Source organism: Styela clava, chromosome 9 (assembly GCF_964204865.1).
Source record: "Styela clava chromosome 9, kaStyClav1.hap1.2, whole genome shotgun sequence".
NCBI lineage: Eukaryota > Metazoa > Chordata > Ascidiacea > Stolidobranchia > Styelidae > Styela > Styela clava.
Genome location: NC_135258.1, coordinates 9,727,125 through 9,748,791, shown reverse-complemented (window position 1 = coordinate 9,748,791; position 21,667 = coordinate 9,727,125). Strand labels below are relative to the sequence as shown.

The 21,667-nt window shown below is 35.7% G+C and overlaps 3 protein-coding genes across 3 annotated transcripts in view; 2 read left to right on the top strand and 1 right to left on the bottom strand.

The window, feature by feature from the left end:
• The window catches only part of LOC120339746 (cytochrome P450 26B1-like), a 138,315-nt gene extending 135,515 nt beyond the window's left edge, over positions 1-2,800 (top strand). The window contains exon 2 of the mRNA XM_078116017.1: positions 384-2,800. Coding sequence (XP_077972143.1) covers positions 491-1,816 — 1,326 coding nt within the window. The 5' untranslated portion in view covers positions 384-490 and the 3' untranslated portion in view covers positions 1,817-2,800. The remainder of the gene's footprint in view (positions 1-383) is intronic.
• Positions 2,775-3,770, top strand: LOC120339761 (mediator of RNA polymerase II transcription subunit 8-like). The gene has a single exon (XM_039407954.2). The coding sequence runs from the start codon at positions 2,777-2,779 to the stop codon at positions 3,509-3,511; it is 735 nt and encodes a 244-aa protein (XP_039263888.2). The 5' UTR covers positions 2,775-2,776; the 3' UTR covers positions 3,512-3,770.
• Positions 3,771-5,695: 1,925 nt separating this feature from the next.
• On the bottom strand, positions 5,696-15,804 carry LOC120339741 (E3 ubiquitin-protein ligase synoviolin B-like). Its single transcript, XM_039407931.2, has 14 exons — positions 15,565-15,804; positions 15,393-15,485; positions 13,893-14,045; positions 13,493-13,541; positions 13,190-13,293; positions 12,745-12,871; positions 12,133-12,298; positions 11,792-11,910; positions 11,286-11,413; positions 10,069-10,156; positions 9,351-9,467; positions 8,736-9,024; positions 8,002-8,240; positions 5,696-6,525 (listed from the first exon to the last, which is right to left on the bottom strand). Exons 1-14 carry the CDS (start codon positions 15,697-15,699, stop codon positions 6,395-6,397), a joined length of 1,938 nt encoding a protein of 645 aa, XP_039263865.2. The 5' UTR covers positions 15,700-15,804; the 3' UTR covers positions 5,696-6,394.
• Between the last annotated feature and the right edge of the window lie 5,863 nt (positions 15,805-21,667).

Genomic DNA, 21,667 nt, shown 5'->3' with positions numbered 1-21,667 from the left:
TCCCTTGTGATCCTTGTTTATTTTGAGCTCTGCGCAACGATCCCGATACGAGAGAGGTCGCTGAGAGTTTGTAAACATACTCGCGGGCGCCATTACGGGAGACCGTCGCTATACTTTGGCAAGCTGTATTTCGTTATTGTGACGTCGCAGTGACGTAATTTTTTTGATGACGTCATCAGGTGGGGGTCAGGAATCATATATTTAAAAATTGTTACGCCACGCCCATTAGAAGTTATTCAGGTGAGAAAGTACATGAGACGCAATAATTATTTACGGGAATATAAAGTAGTAAGACCGCTTGCAAATTTAAGTATTTGGTAAATGTTACCTGTAGTATCGTGACTGTATGATTACAATATTTTCATTATCTGATTATCTAACAGAACATTCAGAGTAAACATTAGAACATGCAAAGATATCGATAATATCGGGGATTACCATCAGCTGATCAAAACACAGACACTCGAAAATGCTGTAAGTTGATAGAGGCATGTCTCAACTTCCGGGATCATGTGGATACCCAATATTTGGCGACAAGTCGGTGGAATTCTACAGGGACCCCGAACTGTTTATCACCACAAAAATATCTGAGACCTCATCCAAAGTCTTTCTAACAAGACTTGTTAATACACCAACTATATTTGTTTGTTCACATCAAGAAACAACTGAAATTCTATATGAAAAATCGAGAGATTTCGATCATGGATATAGAGAATTTCTTTACAATTCTTATGGAGACAATCTTTTGTTTGAAAATGGAGAAGCAGCAAAGTTATTAAGGAACTGTCTCACTCCTATATTCACTAATATTACACAGTATGAATCGAGTATCGAGGAATTTTTTGGGAAGTTTTTCGAAAATTTCCCACCGAATGGAGAGTTAGTCAATGTATATGAAGAATTTAAATCTCTGATGACTAAATTCTGTCTTAAATTTTTTCTTGGATTTTCAGATACATCATCAGAAAGGTCAAAATCTATTTCTGAGTTGGCAACATTGCATTGGCATGGCATTATATCCCTTCCTGTTAGTGTTAAAATTCCTTTTGCTGGTCAATCTGGTTGGAGCAAAGCAATAGAAGCAAAAGAAAAACTTCTTATTCATATTAGAAAAATGATAGCAGCAGAGAAGAATAATAGTTCATCAAAACTGGATGCATCAGTATCCAAAAACGATGCCTATGTCAATCCTAACAAGTCCAACGTTATACAACAGATGCTTCAAGCGCCATTTATGAATAGGGATAAAAATATGGAACAGCATATTTTACTCTTCATATCCTCTCTTATTCCAAAAGCATTTTCTTCTATTATTACTTCGTTCATATTAGAAATGGCTGCGAAAGAAAGAGCTAATTTACGTGAGAGTGCTGCATTAGATTCTCAACTTCTTTCAAGAATTTTATTAGAAGTTCAGAGATTATGGCCTCCGTTTTTAGGAGGACGACGCATTGCAAATAAAGATACGACTATTGGTGGCTATAAAATACCAAAAGGTTATGCTGTAATTTATGTCTCATATTTTGCCCATAGAGATAAGAATGTGTTTAAAAATCCTGATGAATTCAATCCAGATCGATGGTTAAATCAGGGAAATACTATATCAGCAAATTCTATATTTACTTTTGGGGGTGGGGAACGTGTATGTATCGGACATCGTCTCATTCAGTATATCCTACAGCGTTTGACAAAAACGTTACTGGAAAAATTTACATGGGAAATTGATGGTGATGTCAACAATACAAAAAAGTACAAATTACTCCCAGTCGCAAGACCTACAGAATTGCCTTGCGTTAGATTTCATAATAAAATATAGTTGATTATTTTTCTCACAATTTTTGTCGTTTTACCTCTGTATTGTGTTATGTGCCCATTATCCTCTATAGCCTAATCTGTTTTTAAAATGTTCCGATGAAATTTCAAATTACATTCAACACTCTGAAGCTTTAAAATTGTTTTGAACAAGTCCTTTTTTCATTCAATCATTATATAACTAATTCTTTCTTACAAATTGCAACTTCTTGCAAATTGCACTTGATTCTTCGAAATCAATTTGTTATCATTTTTTTTAATTTTTCTGTAAAATTTTTAATCACTTGATTATTAATACCTTATGAATGATGAACAGTATTATTGTTACTGTACTGTACCATGTTACCGCAGCATTATTTTTATCAATATGAATTTTGCAATGTCAGTCAGTACTTGATATATTCCCAGAGCACTTTTTTATCTTTATTTGTTACCTAACAAATATACCATATATCATGGATGTTTATTAATATTGATATTGTTAACAAAAATTCTATTCTCATATTTCTCCACATCGGTATTGGAATACTGTACTTCTAGACTTTTTTGAAAAATTATTTATAACTTGAGTATTTTCTAATTTATTTGTTTTGCAATTGAGTTTTCTCTGCAGATTATTTCTTCAAATTATTATCAATATTACAATGCGGTTCATTTAGAAATCAAGATTTGTTCTCTCCATTTCTATGCATGAAATTTGAAATTATCTTTTTGTGTACCTTAATTAAACGATATTCAGCATGATTTGTGAGTTACCTAATTCAAACATTTACAGACTTCTTTTTTATATAAGACCTGTCTATTTAAACCGGTATTCCATCTTGTACTAGTGTTTTTATCAAACTGTGTTGTGGCTTGTGATAAGAATCAGTTTCAAATTTTCTGATAGGGCTGTATTTGATTTTTGACTAGTTTTTATTATCAAATGATGTGAAGTTATGCAAATTGATATCTTAGATTTATAATGAGTACTGTTTATATTTATCAGCCTGCAACACTTATTTCTAAAAATAATATCATGGAATCTCAAGGAATAGAAGAAAAAGTGCTCGAGCAATCAGTTGAAGCCCTCATGAATCGTTCTCGAGAATTGAAAAATGCTTTGGTACAATTTATTGCAAAAATAGATCACGAACATGAAACTCTTACTTGGACATCAGTCTTGGATAGTTATGCTCTGTTATCGGGTCAAATGAGTTCACTCTTCAACTTATTGAAAGCTGAAAAAATAGCACCTCTTCAAAATTATCCTATTATACCATTACGCTTGGGCCAGGATGACGACCAATATCTTGCTAATCTAACGGAAGGTAGATTGCTATATCTTAATCATGCCGTTGTCCCAGATTATCTAAGGACCAAACCTGATCCAGAGGTCGAACAAACGGAACGTCAAATGAATAATGAAGCAAGTGTATGTAATGATGCAGCCGTCAAAAACTTAAACAAATGTTGTGATAAAATGTTAGAAAGAATAAAACTTTCTCTACATAATTGGAAAAACGATCAACAGCAAATGAAAAATATAAAACCAACATTTAATCAGAATGACACTGTACAATTAATTGCAGCTTCAACGTACGGTCGTGATATTTCAATACAACAGTCTCGAAACCCAACTCAGCTACCACCAGGAGGTGGGAAAATGCAAACGGCTACGGGTGTCAAAATAGAGTCCCATCCATATTCAAGGCCATGATTGCTTAGGATCAATGTTTTGGATCCATTTGGTATTGGAATATTGTTGTAAACGCATTGTCTTAACATGAAATAAAGGCTTTATGAGCCGTGGGACTGCTTGAAAAAATATAAGCAAAACTCTATGTTATATTCTGACATTACATGAATAAATATATGAGGGAACTGGCGAATATGTAGGGGAATTGTAGTTCATCTAAAATTAATTTTTCTATCTAGATTATGAAGAAGACTGATGAAATACAATATGATAAAAACTGCTTTTCTTGTGATATATTTATTTTATATTGAGCATGAAAGCGGAATTGGAATTAGCCTCTTTGTTGAGGTATCTTTCTATACCATAAGCGTAAGGGAATGCCTATGGGCCTGTTTTACAGTAAGCCATGGTACAAACTGCTAAATTTAACATGGTTTGTCGAATCTTGGATGTTTTGTACTCCCAGATTGGGTTTCACAATGTAGTTTCCATGCCAGTTTTGTATAAAGCCATGGTACAAACTGCTAAATTTAACATGGTTTTTCAAATCTTGGATGTTTTGTACTTCCAGATTGGGTTTCACAATTTAGTTTCCATGCCAGTTTTGTATACCATTCATATTGTCTGATAATACAACAACAAGAACATCTACTAAGCAAACAAAACTTTAATGTTTGAGCTTGACTGGTTACGAGTTAGTCTGACAGGTACGTAGGGCTTGATCAATCCAACTTACTGTTCTCCCATTATGATCAAGGGTAGGGATGGGCAATATAGAATACCGAATCCGGAGGATTCGAATCCAACGGGATCCGATATCAGGATTCGGTTTCCGCCTTTCCGGCGGCAAGCGTCAATTCTTGTATTTCGGGTTTCTAATTTATCAATTAAAGACGAGCGTTTTTTCTCGCGTGGAAATCTCTCTCGTTTATTTACACCATTTCCGAAATACAAAGTAATATCGCAATACGCGAAAATCTGTCACATTTAAATTCCACTCTCAAAACATTACATTTCTTCCGGTCCTTTCCTATCGTTCAAGATAGACGCACGTTTGATCGATTGTCTGTAGTATTTTAGTCGCTGATAAATTAAAAAAAAAGTTGCCGCATCTGGCGTAGATAATATTCTGTAACGATAATCATAGAAAATGAATTCGTCTTTAGATGTTATCACCTAATAACTAGGTACGCAATAACTAAGTACACCATTTTCCGAAATACAAAGTTATATCGCAATACGCGAAAATCTGTCACATTTGAATATCACTCTCAAATGATTACCGGTACATATTTCCTATCGTTCAAGATAGACGCACGTTTGATCGAGTGTCTGTAGTATTTTAGTCGCCGATAAATTTAAAGAAAAAGTTGCCGCATCTGGCGAAGATAGTGACTTATTGAGTTTAAGTAGGGCCAAGTCTGGGTAGATACCGGTAATGATATGTAATGATAATCATAGAAAAGGAATTAGTCTTTAGATGTTATTACGTAATAACTAAGTACGAAATCGCGTTTACGGGAACTTGGTTTTACGAGTCTTGCTAGCACAGAATAAAAAAATGATTTTAATATAATATAGTGGTCAAATTGAATATTTCACAACAGCGGCATAGGTTGCAGTGGCCACACGCTGGTCCTTCTTCTAATTAATTCTCAGCGGGTATGTTTTAGTAAACTCGGCAGACTAACATTGAAAATGATTTAACGCCGTTTCATATCTATTTTTGTATTTAACCGCTTACTATTAAGTGTGTAAAGCGTGTCTTAATTTAGCATTTCAGTATTTAGGGATTACATACATTTGGAACAATTGAAGGCAAAAAATATTGTAATATTCCTAAATTGTATTGTCCTGGGAAATGCCTGTTTAATATCAAATGAAAACAAATGTTCAGGACATTTCCAAATAAAAAATAAATTCATAGTAATACATTTACAATTGTGGAATTTCCCACTATTTGAATAAGTATGAAAATAGAATAGGATTCGGTATTCTGGATTCGATTTAACTACTATATTGCCCATCCCTAATCAAGGGTTTTTCACAATGGGCCAAGAAGCGTTCAAAGTGACTGATATGCGAGCTCCAGTTTTACATGTAGACTCGCTACCATGCATCCATTCACGGTTCACCTCACTATTTACTAAAACCTTAGGTCTGATGACATATTATTTAAACAACACAATGAAGTAAACCCAGAGCTTTCATTCTTCCGATGTATAATTGTATTTCTTCCATTATATACCACATCAAAATCACATAGTTTCTTTTGCACAAAAAGACTAAAACAAAAAATATAACTAAGACAAAACTTATGATAAAATAGGCCCTTCACCATTCACCAACTTACAAAGAATTTATAATAATAGAATATTGCAAAGGTGCTACAAGCAGAATTTTGCGCTACACTTTTAAGACCACTTCGATTTTCCCTGTTTCCATAAGAATTGAAGTTTTGTCAAAAGAGAATTTTTTTGCCGAGACGCATGCTATTCATTTCATGCTTACAAATTTCAACCAGTACTGAACAAATTTTTTTTTGCTTCAAATTCCCTACATGTTTTGCAAGGATCCTGTGAATGCAAATACAAGACCAACAAGTGATTGTCTCTCACAGGATAAACCAGAAAAGCTTTTAGAAGTATAATTAGTAATATCAGCTCCCTTTAAACATTTCAAACGTCCTTTCCAAGCATATTTCGTAAAATGGCCAGTACTGATTTTCATTCACCGCCAACTCTATTGTGGGTAATTCAAGTGTCTTTAAAACCACATCTCACCTTGCTAGACTCCTACATATCTTGTCAAATAATAATTATACTATATAATTCATTATGTACAAAATGGCAGGGGGAATTAGATATTTGTTGTGCGTTCAGGATAAGTCGAATGCTTCATTCGTTATGAGGAAGTTCCAGGGGTATCATTGTTCATTTCTTGCAAGTTTTTCGCGGAATCTAGTTTTGCCAATCGTCGCCTGCGAAGTTCGTTCGCATCTTCTGGTTCAACAACTTCATTCTCGCCAGACTCTGCTGTTAATGTAAAGAAATAATTTAAGATATGGTCGTCCAACCCGTGGCCCGCGGAAGCATTTAGAGTGGCCCGCGCTGTATTTTTCAGAATTGAATAAAAAAATTGAGTAAAGATGTGATACAAACGATTTGTTTATTATCCTGAATGCGCTCTGCTAGCCCTTTCAACAAGCCATGAGTGCCATTTTGAATCGAAACCAACTGGGAGGATATATCGATAAATAAAGGTGCCATAGCCGCTTACACACTTGGTCTTTTACTACTCTATATGATGTTATCGCAAAACAATCGAAGGAATGTATATGTATTGTTCGGGTTGCCAATGTTTCACGTCCAGAAATAAAAGAGGTAAAAATAGCCTGTCGAGACGGAACATAACCCGTCGTGTTGAAGAGCCTGGGAAATCTATAGCGGAAACTTTAATTGCAAAAGCGGGAAAATTTTCATCGTATTCCTTGGCACTTGGCGAAAGCACTGACATCAAGTTTACTGCTCAGTTGGCAACTTGGCGATCTTCTTGCGGGGAGTTAATGATGATTTGAAATTACCAAAAAGCTCGCAGCCATTGTCCCTATTAAGGGTACAACTGGAGGCATTGATTTGCTGGAAGCTGTGATAAAAATTTTCAAGCGTCTTGGCTTGTTTTTGGCGAAACTTTCGGGAATAACCACTGATGGTGCCCCATCAATGGTTGAGAAACGACAGTTTCATTATTCTAATATTTGTGAAACTTTGGTGTGAGGGTATTGTTTGTTTGTTCATTAACCTGTAGTCAGTGTAGCAAAACTAGAACATAACTACCATGTTAAGTGGCCCGTGCAATTATTACTGAACTACATGTGGCCCTTCGACCAAAAAGGTTGGCCGACCCTGATTTAAGATAACCTATAACTCGCTGGGGACTTAAAAACTAGACAGATTGAACTGGTTGCTTAAAGGTAATGGGCAATGGCAGGCATAATCTAAAATCTGATATTTTGTATTGAAAACAGATGGTTCCATTACATTTGAACCCATGACAATTGCACCTGTATGCTATTGCACCTATGGAATTTTTTTTGTTTCACGGATAGTTAAACCCATACTAACCCTAACCCATGGGTTTTAGCACCCGCATATAGATTGAACCCGTGGATATACGCATGGGTTAAAATGTACGGTCCCCAAAAACAGATGCATGATGACCAAATGGTAATAACAACATATGAGTCGATCAAATAATCGGTGAATTAGATTACATTTAGAATGATAGCATGAAAGAATAGTAGTTATATTCCTGTCTGAAGTGCTGTTTCAGACTCCATTTTTTAATCAATATTCTAGAATCTAAATGATCTCCAACGTAGGTTCAAGTTTTGTGAAATATAGTTTAATTTAATTAACTGATTCCCAGAATTCCTAAGAATTATTTTTAAATACCATTAATATTGAATAGATCAAATTATTTAAATATCCCAATTATATGTATGAACTTACTAGCTGTGTGGGCCACTTGTAATGGTTCTTTTATATCTGTCTGCTGACTTATTATCTCTGAAATTCCACTCGTGCCAGGAATATTATCCGATTCCTCTGTGGGTTGTGCTTGTGGCTGAGTAGTTGAAGTAATATTTGCTGAGAAAGATTGCGATGAGGATCCCACTTCTTCTGGGGGTATGGCCTCAGGGGTGGTTTGCTTCGGTAGCTGACTAGGATCGAACGGCGGTATTTGGAACCTAAAATATCAATATATATATATTCTCTTATCAACTTTGAGCGTATTTCTATGAAATAAATGCAAAGATGACAGAATAAGAACTAACTATACATATCCAGTGGATAATCATACATCCACATATACTCATTTCCAGCTTTCTGGATTTGATAATTGAGATTTTTTTATTTGAATTTTACAAATTTAGACAGCTGTTGTGTACTGCTAATACTTGAATGAAAAGTGATTTTTCATTAGAACTTTCACTGGTTGAATTGGTCCATGCATATTTATTTTGGAATGGTATACTGCTTGATAAAAAGTCTATACGGGCTGTATGCTTTTGTTTATTATTAAGTTCGCTTCGGGTAAGGTCCGAGCCCTCATAAAATAGGATAAGAATAGAAGATGAACAAAAAAAGTTTTTGAAATGCTGAGACCTGGTTATTATACCAAATGAAATAGATACCTATGTGAATAACCCTACTTGATAAAGTCCCAAAATTCAAAAGCATACCCTTGTTGTCCTTGTCCTCTCACCACAGTGACATACTGTGTGATTTGGAGCATTGCTGCATCAAGCAAGGAATTAATATTTCTCAAGCATTCCAGTCTATTTTCCACAGCTCGTCTTTCCATTCCCTCCATTGCCCTTAACTGATCATCTGACATCCCACTATAGTTTCCTGGAGGCATAGGTGGTGGTGGCATCATCATCGTAGGTAGTGGAGGCATAAACATGAACGGCGAAGGAATGTTAGTTGCGGGGTGTGGTGGAACTGATGAACTTGTGGAAGGTTGAGTGCCTGGAGATCGGAACGTAACATATGATATACATTGGTTTGAGGTAAAATTGATGTAAATAGATGAATATTCTAATCATGTTACGTCAATGTTGACTGTAATTTCTCATTTGGTGGTCGAAATAAATAAATAAATAAACAAGTCGCTGCTCACTGCCCAGAGAAGCATCCGTAACCAATATGCTCATGAAGTTTCTTGTAAATCATTTTTCATATAAATAAATTTTTCGGCATGTTATGTCGTATACAAATGAAGTCATCATTGCGTATACAAATGCAGTCATCTCAAAGAACTTGCCACCATTGATTACAGCATATATTATACGTACTTGAAGGAGAACCAGGTGCTTGCTGAGCATTACCAGCAGCAGGTGGGGGAACAGGTTGTTGTTGATGGGGTGGATGGTGAAACATTCCTGGTGGTGGGAACATGGGTGGAAACATGACTGAAAAATGAAAACATCCCAGATTAGAGTAAGATCGGGGTTGATCATATTTTAATAAGACAATGGCTGGATTTTTATTTCAAATTAGTTCGTTGCGGTTGCCTCATGCAACTCATGACAGAAATACTTAATGTGACCTTTCTTTATCCGGGTTTTTCATCAAAGTTGCATATAAAGATGAAGTAATTCTTCTTGAAAAACATATGACCAGCATCGAGAAAACAGCAATAATTATGTTTTCGAGCCTTGACCCCATTGATATTTTTCCTGTACTTCACTCACCATTGTAAAATTTTATATTCTTATTTTGAGAATGTTTTAGCGAGTTGAAACATATAAATGCCTATATGTTTTGACAATATTGCTTCAAACTATTCAAGCTGTTACCATAAGAAAGTACCGGCAGCTAATTTTAGATTAGACTTTTTCAGGACTAATTTAGAAGTGAAAAAATTGTCTGAGCAGCTCCTAAAAATTCAATTGTTGCGTCACCGTAATGCTATCGGTGATTGGACATTGTTACGAAGATACACAATGGCATCGCTCAGAGGAAAATAACAAATTTTGGGTACTATTGAGTACTTGCAAAAAAGAAACTCACAGGGATTTTGACCAGGTACAGGTGGAACCATTCCTGGTGGAACATTAGGATGACCAGGTTGGGGTGGAGGAGCAGCCTGTGGTGGTGCCTATAAATGTATAAATAGCAATTAAAGTTAAGTGCAAGAAAAAAACAATATTCATAAGTTGTTTCAGTCATTCATAGGCTTGCATATTTGAGTTGTTGAGGTTTTAATAGAACTTTACTTCCATAAGTTTACTCTCCGGAGCGTCTGTATCTACCTGTTTTTTTTAACATATGAATACCAAGTACAAATAAGAGTTTAGGAGTCGAAACTTTCAATAGGCGAGGATTAGTACAAAGGGAACATTCATTTTCATAACAGAATATGAAATAGTTAAACATGCTATCAATGTTATTACAGAAATGTTTTCTTAAAGTGTGATGAACGTCTGTCAGTGAAATAGACAAGGACCTTCTTCAAATGGTTCGGAATCACAGTCGCATCATAGTGCAATGGTAGGCTTATTGAATATCTACGTACTCATAACATATGTTGCAATCTTGAGTAAAATGTTACATTACAGGATAGTGCTTCATGACAATGTAGATTTGTTTATATTGGTATCAGTTCCCTAATTCAACTCTGTGAATATCCCTACAGTTTTTTTATAACGAACAAAAGTACGACAAACAATCCCACTATCTTATAACAATGGCTGATTTTTTTACATTCTCAACTCATATTATTTCAATAATTTGGATTAGGTGATGTGATTACAATGTAACAATACATTAGTAATTTTTTCATGAAATATTGTTTCCCCCATAATATAGTCATCCATTGTTCATTGCCACATTGTGAAATTCACCAGCTCGTAGCTGTGTTCACAATGATCTTGATTTTGAGTCTAGCGCCAATTGGCATTCACTGAATGTATCGACATCTTATGTTTTCAGTAGCTCTTGGCATTTTAGTGGTCACTATAGAGATGAGTCTCTCTTACTTCAAAAATCTTGTCAGAATCTTGTATTACTTGGCGTAGCAACATTTTTGCTTTCTTAACGAATTATGATCCATTGTATAGGAAATGGATGAAAAAAAATAGACTTGTTATTAGATATTTTCTTTCACAACACTTACACAGACAAATCATTCCTAATGAATTCGACCCAATTTATCTTTCCACTTTGTCTATTTTTATCTAATTCAGAATACGATGAAATGAAAAAAAAAAAAAAAACTTGTTACTTACTGGTGTGGTTGTGGGCACTGATACTAAAACATCAAGACGGCAAGTTGGGCATGTTTGTTGTCTTTGAAACCAAGATCGTAGGCAAGCAGCGTGGAAGATGTGACTGCATGGTAGTTTTTTGTTGATGCCTAAAAGCAAAGCTTAAGGTTATAGAAAATGTATACTACACTTCAAAGTATTCTCTCCTAAATATGATGCAAAAAAAATTTGGAGCAAGGCATGCCATGATATAAAATGCATGGAATATGGCAATGCAAAAAATGTATTCTTTTACTTTCATTTGTTGGCTTTTTTATTATTAAACATGGTGTATAAAATAATTGACGAAAACACACTAAAAGCAAAACTAGGTATCTTTGAAAAGCGGTGGGCCACACGTGTTGACAGCCTTTGGAAGAAGGCGATGGTTTATGAAAGTTAAAGAACCAATGTTCTAGGATATCAAAGTATTCGAATATGAACAAAATAGTTGAGTTATAGTTAGTGAGGGTGTAGTCAGCTACAACCTGCTGTATTTCGCCGATTTCCGGGTTGAGCGCCAGGTTGTGGTGGTTGCATTTCTTCTCTGCAAATAATACAGGTGCTGTCACCTTCTGCTAAATCTTCCGCAGTTGCATCTGGGTACCTATATTACATAAATAAGACATATTCATAATCAAGAGATGACACTATTAAATAGTAGCAAAGGACAAAGCCCAAATTTAACCATTCTAAATTATTCACAAAATCTCGAATTCAAAATATTGCATAAATTTAATTTTGAATGGATTCAAATATTTGATTCGTTTTTGAAATCTCGGACTGAAAAATTTAAACAGGGAGTCAAGAGTCTTGACTCAAGACTTACAGTGTGTTCATATTTCTGATGGCTCTTCTTGACAAGACGATATCCGAAACCGCCTTCTTAAATTGCCTCATAGTGAGATACATGGGTCGTATTGCAAACAACGGGAAAGTGTGAATCTTGATCATGATTGCAGTAAAGCATGTGTACAATATGACACGAAGAAAACCTTGAAAACAAGTTATGTGTTGAAACTTATTTTATGAAAATAAAAAGATTTAAAAAATCAACAGGAATTGTTTGAGGTATAAGAGAGTGAGATAAGCTGCACAATTTTCCTTTTTCAATTATTTTGAAAAAGAAAGCTCCTGAGAAAGGAATTTTAACGTTCTTGTTGGGGAAAAACAGAAATATTTCTAAGTATTTTTGTGCTGTTTTACTAATATTGTTCAATTAATTAGTATTATTATAATACATATTAAAGATGACTATTCAAACGGTGTAAATGAAATAAAAATACAGCTCTAAAATTAAGAATCATGGATGATACTGCTATTGCAATCATAGGAAAATCAATGAATCTTCAAATATTAACACCTGTGACATGAGATAAATATATATTGTTTACACATTGATGATCTCAGCAAACACTGTCATAATTACAAAAAATATTACCTGTTACTAGTTCAACATAAAGCATATATACGGCTTTATTTTCCCAGGGATTCTCACTTTGCAAGTCAATCGAATGAAGAATATATTTCAAAGTTATTGTGAGTAAAACCGTTAAAAGAATGGCGTACTGAAAAAGAAAATCATTTTTTGTTCAATAAAGCGATGGTTGATGAATGAATACAAAAGAAATATTTCAAAATCAAGATTTCAATAGGCCTATTGAGTTTCTCAAGATAGTTGCTGAAAATTTTCATTTTATTCAAACATTGAAATTCTGACCTAATAACTGCTGGTAAAAATCATAACACACTTTTCTAATAGATGACTGGAGATGCCTATGCTTAAAGACTCCTATGCCTGATTTCTATTTTATAATATTTTGATATTCACTATCGTAATAAAAAAAGGAAATGAAAAATCTTGATTATTACACAACTTCACGTACCTCGAAGCCAAAAACTAATTGAACTGAAGCACCTTTGCTTAATGTGGTTTCATAAGATGAATTGACAAAATATGCATCGAGTATTGAAAGCAAAGATAGTAGAGCTGTAAGAGAAAAAAATATTATGCATTTTAATGTTATTGAAATAGAGTCATTGTTATTTTACACATAATTCAGATTTGAACCGCATGTTGCATGAGAGACTGTACCATATGGCAATGTTAACAGCCTTTCCTACTTCCTTTTTAACACTAAAATAGACACAAAATAGAACAAAAATATGCACAAACGAGCTATACTTACACAATACTCTGAATTTAAAAAGGAGTGTTATGATAGGACTTCTTTCCATCTGTAAACCAAACAAAGGCATTACATTATTACCAGTATTAAAATAAATAAACTTCTGTATTACTGTTGCATGCATAATTCAATATTTATTTAAATAAATTACTCAAAAATAATTTTCAATACCTTATTAAAGGAGTTTGGTTGAGCGGGAACCATGATGGCTTAGCCCAAAACAAACTTTGTCAAAGAATACACCAAGAAAAATAGTGACCAAATAAAAATTGATTTCTTATAATATATCTTTTTTGACTATATCAAAGTTTTAATTTTATTTGTTTATTTGAGTACAAATACTCAATACTCTGCTAATGCAATTTATTTTGGAATAAACAATAGTTTTCTATCTACTTACATAATCGACACGATCTTCTGCTAACCAATGAAAACATTTTAAAAAAAGTAAGAAAGTGAATGAAGCAACAAATCTTGGACTGAAGTCATCACGAAACATTGTAAACGCAAGACATGTGTCTGTTACAGCGTACCAAGATCTCTCAATGAGATGCTGAGAAAATAAAACATACAGTCTGGTATGAAAAAAAACTTGAAAAACTCTGCAACATAGTTATTCATTTTGAATGATAATAAAAATTATACTAAATTATCAATCTAGTATAGTAGCATAAATACTTCTAGTTCAGTGGTTCTTAAAGTATGGGTCATGACCTGAACACAGGTCGCAGAAGGTCTAAAAATGGGTCGCACCAAGGTCGTGAATGCAAGGGCGATCCAAGAGGATGTTGCCGAATAATTGATCTGGTCCAATGTCTCAATTTATCTTAACTTTGGCATAAAAAAAAAGAAATATCTCAAATATCATTTACAGAAAGAAACTGTCTTGCATCACAATTGATTACCAGTCACATGTCTTGTTTCATGGTGTCAGTAACCATGCACAAGTCGCTCGTTCTTGTGTTGACCGCGCAAAATGTCATCTTTTTCAAGCAGAATAACAGCGCCAAAAAAAGGCTCGCCTGCCAACATCAGCTGAAGATCTAGAGAGAATGTGGCTTCAGCTCGAAACCCCATCGACTGCAAACGAAGCACTGTGTGCACATGTGATTAGTGAAAACTTGCAAGAGAGCAATGACTTTCTGCTACCTTTCGCGACCACATATGTATGCGAGCAAGGATTTTCAGCACTGACGGTTATTAAATCTAAGACTCGCAATCGCCTCAATTCTAGTGCTGACTTGCGCATTGCGCTCAGTAAAATACAGCCGTGTATAAAAGATATAATAAAGGAATGTGGCAATAGACTGTTGCTAATGAATTGTTATCTGTATTTGAGTCAGAGAGTACTAAAACTTTAATACATTTTGCTATGTTAAGAATTGAGTCGCGACTCGCGAGTATTCATAAATCTCATATTTGGGTCGCGCTCAGAAAAGTTTAAGAACCACTGTTCTAGCGGGTGTGACATGAGCATTTTTGCATATTTTATTCCCAACCCCCATCTGACTACGCCATCCTAAAATTAAGCACTGCACATTTTTTGAAAATTATTCAAAATGTAACTTGGTTAAGAAGATATAGCTAATTAAAATATTTTTGAATATTCCATTCAGTTTGAAATCTGTAGAGAAAATGTATGTGAATTGATAGATATTTTTGTCTAATGTGAGAACACTGAATCGACAGACACTTCATCAATAATGAAGACGATCGATACAATTTTGTTTCGATCCACCCCATTAGCCATGAACAACATGCAAAACTAATCATCATAGTTATGTTTATGAAAGTGACATATTTTTAATAACAACTTATCAAAATATTGCCTTGTTTTATGAACAATTACAGATGAATTGACTCGCAGGCTATACGAGTTGAGTATATTTACTTAACCTACCTCTGTTTCTGCAGGACGAAGTTGTCCAAAAAATACTTTTCGCATTAGTTTTCCCAAAAGTAAAACAAACACAAATGCCTGGATATAAAGAACCTGGATAAAAAAATTCAAACATTGAAAAAGTGCATATAAGTTAACATAACATATATTTTCGTTATTTAGATTTACTCACCGCCATGCAAGGGCTAGACTTTGTTAAATATACAACAGTTGGAAAGAATTGTTTCTTTTGTATCCATGCATTTGCAACGACCGCTCCAGTGAGCGCAAAGCTCCCAGCAGTTAACAACGCACCACGCATTTTCATGCTTGAGCAGATCAAAATCCTGATTTGAAATTACAAATAGCCTACTGGCCCAAGTCAGTTTCAATGTATGTCTATAACCCGATAACTGCAGTAGAAAAATATATGACTTTAACAAAATATCAAAAAACAGTTCAATAACCAGATCACAGAATTAACATAGAAGGTCTGCAATATGAAATACAATTACAAACAATACTGCTATACCTAATTCAGTAATTGAGTAATTCTAGTAATGCAGTACCGTACCGGCGGTCTGACTACTTACTGAATAGAGCGCGAAGAAAAATGTTTCCCTCTCTTCCAAGTGCAGTTTTAAGTATTCTGTGGCGTCTGCAGCTGCCGCAAAACCATGGCGGTATTTCCATACCATGGCCGCTAAGGCAGTAAGGCCAAACCTATGGCGACTGACTTTTCAGCTGCCACAAACCATTGATGAGCTGCCGTTACCGCGGCAGCAGATTGAAAACCAATGGCAGGTAAAAATTTGCTGCCGTAACCACGGCAGGTGGGCCGTAAAGACAGGGCTGTCCCTTATGGTGACAAATATTGGGTAAGTTGGAACGTTTTTCTTATGGATACAGTTTTGATGGATTTGGTGTTAGGGTTTGAGTAGATATAATTCCGTATGATCAATTAAAATCCGAAACGTTAATTTGTGAATATACCGTTAATACTGATTACTGAATAGCGCTATAAAACCATGGCAAGAGCTGCCGCGGTTCGATCGTGGCAGGAGCTGCCATGAAGTGGTAAGAACTGCGCCTCCCAACAAGAACAGTAGAAGTACATGTGGTACTAAACTATACCGTACCAGCTGACCAGACCTGTTTGAAGGGCTCTATTACGTCACTGTGGCGTTGTAGTGACATACTGTAATTTTTGAATGGCTCAGTCAGATGGGGGTTAGGATTGACACATGAAAAAATTGTTATGCTACGCCCTCTAGAAGTATGTTAGGTACGAAACTACATGCTGACATGAGACCCCCGTAAAGTAATAGAGGTCTCACGTACCTAACGTACTTCTAGAGGGCGTAGCATAACAATTTTTTCACGTATCAATCCTTACCCCCACCTGACTACGCCATCCAAAAATTACGTCACTACGACGTCACAGTGACGTAATGGAGCCCTTCAAACTATACAAACTGTCACCCAAGACGCGCAGACGAGAACCCGAAATCGAACAGCTATTTCTCTCGTCGCAACGATCCCGATAGGAGAGAGATCGCGGACGTTAGTCAGTTCTTTATCATCGGCGTCGATGCCATTACGGGCGATCGTATGTGTATTTGGCAAGCTCTGTGACGTGATTGTGACGTAATTTTTGGATGGCGTAGTCAGGTTGTGGTTAGGTCAAAAAACTGTTATGCTACGCCCACTAGAAGTACGTTAGGTAGGAGGATAGGATTTACATGTTTATCCCGAGGAAGAGAAAAGCCTATAAGACGGCTTAATCATATGGCGAACCACGGCCTCTCGTCCGATTACCAGTCCAGGTCAGGTATGGGATTAGTTAGCCAGTTCAGCAGTTATTCGTTTTCGAAGCATGGACTTGAGGTACGAAACTACACTAGACCCAGTAATAGTACCTGGATAAAGGAATACCATAAAACTAATGGGCGGCCGCATTTTCTACATTCAGACATTATCAATCAAAGTCTGAAAGTTGATGCTTGTCGAGAGCTTTGTTCAGAGTGTTGGTGAATTAAGCCTTATGAAAATTTGCGCTATTTGTACATACTGACATACAGTAATCTACCGGTATTACAGTATTAATAAAGTTTCACTAATCTGTAAGTCAATACTTGTGGTGCCGTAATCTAGCTACAGCCTTAAAATCCGAAATATGCCCCTCGCCAATCTCCGCATTTCTGCATTTGCTTACATCCGCAAGAACGCAGAGCAGTAGGATAATTTTGATAACAACACGTCATGACATGAGTGCAACGAAGCGGAATATTCCAAACAAAATACATTTAGTGTATTTTTAAAACCCATGACGTTTTCGCTTACAACGAAAAAATTATTCTTGTATTGATATGAAGTATTCACAATTCAATAGCATATATACTAAAAAAGATGACTAGTTTATTTAAATACATTTCAAATCTTTTTTTTTCTCTTTCCGATAATAAATGTTTGCTATACTTGTCCATACAACGAGCAAAATCCGGTTCTACAGATTATTTTTATTGATAGAAAATGTCCAAATATATTTATATCGCTAGATTGAGGTCTATTGGATAGATCGATAGAGTATAGAGTAGACGAAGACATTGATAACTTTTGTCGTACTAGTTTTTTTTCTAGATAATAATGGGGATTTTGCAATATGAGACTCAAATATGCACAGATTCAATTGATTCTTCCAATGATTACCCGCACTGACACGCAGTTCAAAATCGACGGATGGACGACAGCCTATCATAAAAATATACCGGTACGCCTTCAATGTTTGCCAATTTAACGAGCACACAGCCAAGCGTGTGTGCACTTTCCATGGAGCGACAAGTTAAGGAAATTCAGAAAAATAATTTGTTATCACATTTTCAAATAATAAACGCAAAGAGCTATCATTTCGTTATTGCAACACTGTATTAGTCATACAAAAAGGTACCAGTATGTATTTTAAATGTGCAGCAAAATCGACAATTCAAATTAACATGATATACAAAATACCGTGGTGGTGGACGGAAAGAAACTTGTCTGATATGAGATGTATTTTTCTGCTGCAATTCATTACAGAGCATTACCGAAAGCTCCTCTCCCACCACCATCATCAACACGATCCAGGGTACGCCACATCATGTTAAAACAAGAGAGCAATGCTCGTCGAGATGAAATATTTTATATACTGAACGACGCTGGAGCTATGGAACGACTACTAAAAAATGTTACGTCACGTCCACTAGAATTAAAATACATCAGACCTCCGGTTGCCCACCGTAACACGAGTTCCGCAAAATAGTAGTAGGCCGTCATGCTTTGCCAAATAAAAACGGTGTTCTCATGAATAAAATTCTGGATGAAATATCAGATATCATAGGATTCATAGGAAATTATGGAACAAATAAAAGTAATAGCACTCTAGCGACATCAAAAATCTTTAACAACCGAAAATTCGCATGCAATATGTCCAGTAATTAAAGAGAAAAGCGATTTTTCACAACAACAATAACGAAAAGAAGAAGAAAAAAGAGAAAATTTTTAACAAGACAGAGAGATGCTCAAATATATGGAAATACACGAAAGACAAAACGAAGTAGTGCGGAAATGCAAATTGTCACAGTAGATTACTGGTGCCGCAGTCGTCACGACTTTGCCTGCCCACCAGATCACGAACGCGGAATCGCCACAAAGTGCGCAATTTTTAATTTTGATGACGTCACGGAAAACCAGAAAACGAATCCTCAGAGTTTTCAAAAAGATTAAAAGCATTCTACCAAAAAATACAATCTCGAATCATTGAAAAGTTCAAAGCAGTCCAGCAGCGCTCTGACATAACAACAAGAAAAAAAAACGCCAACAACAACATAATACCAAAACCATCCATATGCACATTTCGTGTTCAAAAAGAAAGCAAATGTTAAATATTTGGAGGTCCAATAACTAGCTGCAGTGCCGGCAGCTTTGCGGCTCATACACAAATGCGTCTGAGTACCGCGTTCGCAAAATCAAAACGCAGGCATTTTGAAAAGGTAGATTTTGTGACAACACGAGGAAAAAGAATACCAACAACAACATTGGCTACGATGCTGCACTAAAATTAGGATTTCGGACCTTTATTAGCTTACGAAAATTTCTTGCAGCGTTTAACTTTGTTATTAGAGGTAGCCTATGATTACGCGTGAGGGTATTTGACTGGTAGGCCTGAATGAATTGTTATCTTTTACCCATACTAGCGTGCTTCCACACATGGAACTCAAGACTGGACAACGGAATCAAGCGTTCATTTTTGCCAAATGGTTTGCGCCCGATTAGGGATTTGTTCAAAAAGAAATGTTTTGAAACAGTTGTTTTAAATCAAGTTATTTTTGCCTGTTTTGTTCGAAATGGCTGTACTATTTGATTTTCTTGTATTAAATAGGTTGAAGATAAATGAATGTAAAAACTTGCCAAGCGCTTCTTATTTGCAATAAATCTTTCAAAACGCCACAAATATCGATAGAGGCTCATGCACACCTTCTCAAGCTGTAGTTCAGTGGTTGGCGCAGTAAGACGCAACCGATAAGGCATTACGTGAACGACCCTGCTGCGATGAAACCACCTTGCGAAAATTAAAATGCGATTGAATAAATTTGTTTGTATAACTTTGAAAAACTCTATCACTTCAACCTTAAAAACAAAGTATGCTAAGCATAAATTAACCGAACAGTATTAACCATAATAATGCCTTCATTTTATGGGAAAAATGTCAATATGTCAATTTTTCTTACTCAAACATCTCTCTGATATCTCGGCTAAACATTCCGGTTAAATCTTATGACTTTGGTGGAGATACAAACGTGGCGATGATTGTACGCAATAGAAGTAAAAGTCAAAATAAAAAATTTTACTTACATTTTTGAAATTATAATTCTGGTTGCGTGTGCAACTGCCAGAATGCAACGATTTGGCGTAGTTTCGCGGCGATGCAGGGGGTATTTCAATAAAAAATACCAAAAAAAATTGATTTAAAACAAGCCCTTGTTTTAAAATACGATGTTTTTTTTAGAATTGATAAAAAAACAAAACCCTACGCCCGATAGCAAAAGTATATACCTCGAGCAGTGCCGGATTAACCATCAAACGAGAATATCGGTTGGAAACCGAAGACTTATCGATCGATAGTTAGGGGATCCCCCAAAACAGAAACTGCAGTTTCGATTCATCCGCTCTTGTAACTTGCGCACTGCGCATCGCACACACACACTCGGCGGTTTCAAAATTCTCTCGCTTTACAAAAATCTAGATCACTATATCAATAATTGATTGATAACTCGCTAATTATACGACATAATTCGCCTAAAATCAATAGGCTTCTGGTCCGAGATAAGATGAATGCACATGCAAAATCTGGAGCAGATTCAATGTCGCTTTCGTGAGATATCGCGTGCATCTAACAGACACACACACAGACACACAGACAGACAGACAGACAGACAGACATACATACAGACAAATACCTATCAATATACTTACCGATCTTAAGATCGATAAGTAACAATATAAGCACGTGCTTAGGGCACCAAGCAAAGAGGGGCACCACAGAAATTTTAGAGCAGAATTTTATATATATAGTTTATCGGTGTTTATTGAAATAATACGAGTTCAGCAGAAGACTCAAACTTCAAAATGTTCGCGTATTTTTCGTCTTCAAGTATCATATTAACCTAATAACCTTCTTTATTAAAAATAAACACCGAAACTTTTTTTGGACACGAAATGGGCCTATGAGTCGTTTTCTTAAATTGTTGTTGTTTTTACTTTCTAGTATTCTCCTTGTTGCTGCATTTTTGTTTTAAAAAATTTCTTTCCTCTTCAACAATTGAACCAATGAACTATTTACACTATGTGGCGATTCCACGATCGCATTTCAACGATCTAGTGGTCGGCGAAGTCGTTTTTTTTATAAGGTAGACCAGTGTGGTCCAAACCCTGTCATGCTAATACATTCCGCGCGATGATTCCGTGATTCAAACCCTCTTTCTAACGCTTTGTGCCTTTATTTTAGTAAAAACACTCCTCCGTTTTTAAGCGTCGGCCATGTGACAGTAGTGACGAAACGCAGAGCCGACTTAACGCCGCGCCTGGTTGGTATTTGACGATGGCACTAAGCTTGCTCACGATGCAAGTTTTTAAATTACTCAATATAACGATTCGTAATAAAATGAGTGTCGCAAGAAAGGTGACATAAGGAAAAACACGGTGGAAACGTATTTCCTTGCCCATCACACAGTGTCTGGTTTGATTGCAAGTAATATCTG

Bases quoted from the DNA above. Each gene is read 5' to 3' on its own strand.
- LOC120339761 (XM_039407954.2), top strand. From the start codon at position 2,777: ATGAGTACTGTTTATATTTATCAGCCTGCAACACTTATTTCTAAAAAT.
- LOC120339741 (XM_039407931.2), bottom strand. From the start codon at position 15,699: ATGAAAATGCGTGGTGCGTTGTTAACTGCTGGGAGCTTTGCGCTCACT. The intron at 14,046-15,392 runs GTAGGTTAAGTA...TTATTTTCTCAG, and splicing joins TTCGTCCTGCAGAAACAGAG to CATCTCATTGAGAGATCTTG. The intron at 11,414-11,791 runs GTTGTAGCTGAC...CTTTGCTTTTAG, and splicing joins AAATCGGCGAAATACAGCAG to GCATCAACAAAAAACTACCA.